At 41.5% G+C, this 3,627-nt stretch overlaps 1 protein-coding gene across 1 annotated transcript in view; it reads left to right on the top strand.

Moving 5' to 3' along the window:
• Nucleotides 1-2,823, top strand: part of zzef1 (zinc finger, ZZ-type with EF hand domain 1) — a 33,474-nt gene extending 30,651 nt beyond the window's left edge. The window contains exon 54 of the mRNA XM_008302223.1: nucleotides 1,708-2,823. Coding sequence (XP_008300445.1) covers nucleotides 1,708-1,788 — 81 coding nt within the window. The 3' untranslated portion in view covers nucleotides 1,789-2,823. The remainder of the gene's footprint in view (nucleotides 1-1,707) is intronic.
• Nucleotides 2,824-3,627: the final 804 nt, after the last annotated feature.

Here is a 3,627-nt window from a genome sequence, read left to right as displayed (position 1 = left end):
GCAATAATTGGACTTGGATGCCTGAGGTGGACACAAACACGACTGACGCGAATGCTAATGTTGCTCCGTTCATGATGGATGTGTCAACAGGCAGTGTTTGTTTTCATGTGTCATTGTTGTTTACAGCTTGTTTTGCTGCCCCTAAGCAGTAAAGAAAAAAAAATCTAACACTGTGTTCCAACTTGACCAATACTCTTCGTCACCCTGTGGATTATGTAAGCTTAAAAAGATGAACCAGGATATTTTATTTGCACAGAAGATGTATTCAGAGTCCCTCACTGGTTGTTGATTAAAACTTATCTCTATGTGTCAGAGTTACAGATTTTAAGTTTATGAAAATAATCCCTTCCTGCCTTAAAATAACGTAACTGGAAACCAATTCTGAAGAAGAACAATGATGGAGAAAGTTCCATAGATATGTATAATAAAGGCTAGATGTCTCGTCCACACTGCCGGCCAATGGAATCGCACGACCACACTGGCGGCCATCTTGGTACGGTCGGCTCGCTCACCCATAACATTGCGTTGTAGTGGTGTGTGTACTTTTTAAACAACCATAACTTGCTCAATTTTCTACTGATTTTCAAACGATTTGGTTTGTTATAAACGTCAGAGGCGTAGTTATGACACTGCACTCACTCTCACGGCCAGCAACAATTAGTATTTTAATTATTTTGTTTTTTATTTGTGTTTTTGTCATTTGAATTGTAGCCACATTTGTAAGAAGCCAAACCGTTTGTAAATCCGTCAAGATTTCAGCGAGATGAGAGTGTTTACGTTGGTGCAGATCACTCACCTTCCTTCAGGTTCTGCCAGAGAGCTTCCCTGAATCAAGATGGCTGAACAGTGATGCCGTTCGAAACGCCGCCTTAAGACATTTAGCCTTTATTATACATATCTATGGAAAGTTCCATCCTGCAAGTCTGAATCTGTGTATTAGAGACTGCCATCAGTGCCCTGCAGATAGAAATGTTCATCTGTGGGGTTGACTGCTTATTGATTTGTCTTCTAGCATTTAGAAAACACCATATGGGCATGTTAAGTTAGTGAAAAGCTGGATTTTCATCAGAACTACAGGCATCAGCCAGACATCTAGCGTACAGTTCAGTGTTATAAGGATGTGCGTTTTAATTCTGTGTACCTGACAGACTGGAAGCTCGTGTGTGCCAAGTTATAAAAGTAAAGGTCACTCACTTGGCATCAGTGAATGTTAAAAATCTGATATTCATGCTGTACAAGTTAGAAAACAAATAGTTGCACAGTTTGGCTATTTGTTTTGTGATTTTGGGACCAGGTGTCACAAAACATCCCTCCATAACCAATCCGTCTCTGGAGGATGAATGTAATGGTACTATGAGTTTTCTGATTTCACATTTCGGGACCAAAGTAGGGGGGAAAACAACAACAACTAACTGACTGTTAATGGAAACACAGAGCTAGAGGTGAATAAATATCAACAGAATAACAGAAAACAGTGAAGGGCAGTACAGTCTGGTTGGTGATGGTGATGTCATCCGTTTAGCTGTCCTTAATCTTCCTGTTTATCATTCATCATGCGCCGCACGGTGCAGGTGGATATCGAGGTTTTCTCACGTCTCATTGTATGAATTTCCTCGGCTTGCTTTTCTCACTCTGCATCCATTCCTCTGAATTTCATTCACATCCTCATGCACTGTGTGTTTTTTTTTTATTATTATTATTGTGCAGGCTCTGAAGAATATTGCCGCCATCAGCCTGGCTATCAATTACCCCAATAAATCCACCAAGCTACTCAACGTGTCCCCGTGAGAGGTCCACAGAGGAAGACGAGGGGAGCAACGCGAAGGGGACGCATCCTGACTCAGCTGGTTCGGTCTGAGCGCAGAGTGGAGGGAGGAACACCTCTCTTACCATCTCTTCTAACAGGACCCCTTCCTCTCTCTCTCTCTCTCTCTCTCCCTCTCTCTCTTTCTCCACGCCAGTAACTCTGCAGCACTGTGGACATGAGCTGTGGGGGGGCGGGGGGAGGACTCAAAGAGCACTTTCCACACGTATTCACAATCCTTTTTGCCTTAGGTGAATCCAGTATATCAGCATGTGCATTCACTCAAACAGGAACAGGTCTATTTCTTTCTTCTTCTTTTTTTAAGTTTTTACTTGAAGATGCTGTGCTAAAGGACAATGAAGTGTGCCAAATTTGAAACCTTCAAGGGGAAGTATATTCCTTTTTTTTTTTTTTTTTTTTCTTTCTCCTGCCTTTTTTCCTTCCTAAACAGCAGCCACTCTGGGTTACATAGTTGATCATGGTGAAAACAGGTCACCTTGGCAACTTGCATGTCTCAGTGGACATGTAGAGCATCCTAAAAATACTGTCCAGGACATTGGAGTCTCATTAGTCACCACAGAGAGAAAGTAATGACCTACTAGCTCATTCCAATCCTTCTTTCCTTGCTGCCTTCTTTAGTCCCTTCTTCCTCGTAACCTTCTATCCTTCTTAACTTTTCAGACGACAGATGATGGTGTTTTTAGGGTTCTCGTTGAAGGGGTAGGATCAGTATATCGAGGAAATAAGAGCGGCTGCACAGTGGCGGCGGCGGCGCGCTCGAGCTGAACAGCGATACTCAGAATAGCCATAGTCTTTGCATAGGATGGGAAGGACAATAAAGCTAACATTACAGCTGAGGGAAAACTGTGATATATACTATTGCAATGCATTCCTCCGTGTTATTCTGTGACGGTGTCGAAGTATTTTCACTTTACTATTAGTAGTTAATGAATGAAAGACCATTATGATGTCAAACGATGTTCATGGAAAATGAATAACAGCAAAAAAAAAAAAAAAAACGTCACTGAGAAACGCCGAATCTCTTAAAGGCCTTCAGTTTTATCCACAGATTTAATGTGTTTACTTTTAGCGTTTTACCCTAAGTTTCAGCAGTTGATGAGGATCCTGATTTATTTTCACAGCAGTGAGAGAAAAGAGTCACAAACGTATTTATCTTCTCCATCGGTCGTAATGAATGTGGAATAACATGTATAACACAGAAAACACTGCTGGTTCCCTCTAACACACACCGATCAGCTGACAAACACAAAGCTGCCTGTACAATAGACACGTTATCCCACTTATTCACTCGCACCACCACCACCACCACCACCACCACCACCATCACCTCGGTGAGCAAAGACGGTTGGATTTTTTTATACTGAATTACCTCATTTTTTCTAATTCCACAGACAATTGGTGTGACGCTTCCTTAGGTGTTTAATTCGACTTCCAACCACATCACACTCAGCCCACTCATCTTCTTAACGCTGAGACGCAGCTGTAGCCACATCCGACTTTGTACGTTGATAAATCTGACCGGAGAGTGAGAGTAGTCAGGGGCTTGTTTATCCAATCATCACTGTAGAAATTTCAAAAAAAAAGAAGAGATTCTTTTCATTCTAGGAAGTCATGGTAGTTTTATACCAAAGAAACCAATCATTGTGAGCCATGAAACATCTCCGAAAGAGCTCCTGGTCGAGTTCATTCTCTGTTTTTTTTTTTTTTTTCTCCACATATCAGATAGCTACCCTGTGAGAAGCTGGAGCAGAGGAAACCTTTAGACATTGTTCACTTTTTTTTTTTTTTTCTTCGATTTTTTT

This window comes from Stegastes partitus, unplaced genomic scaffold (genome assembly GCF_000690725.1).
Source record: "Stegastes partitus isolate 25-593 unplaced genomic scaffold, Stegastes_partitus-1.0.2 Scaffold1778, whole genome shotgun sequence".
NCBI lineage: Eukaryota > Metazoa > Chordata > Actinopteri > Pomacentridae > Stegastes > Stegastes partitus.
Note: the sequence above shows the minus strand (reverse complement) of the source record. Positions and strands in the feature narration are given on the sequence as shown.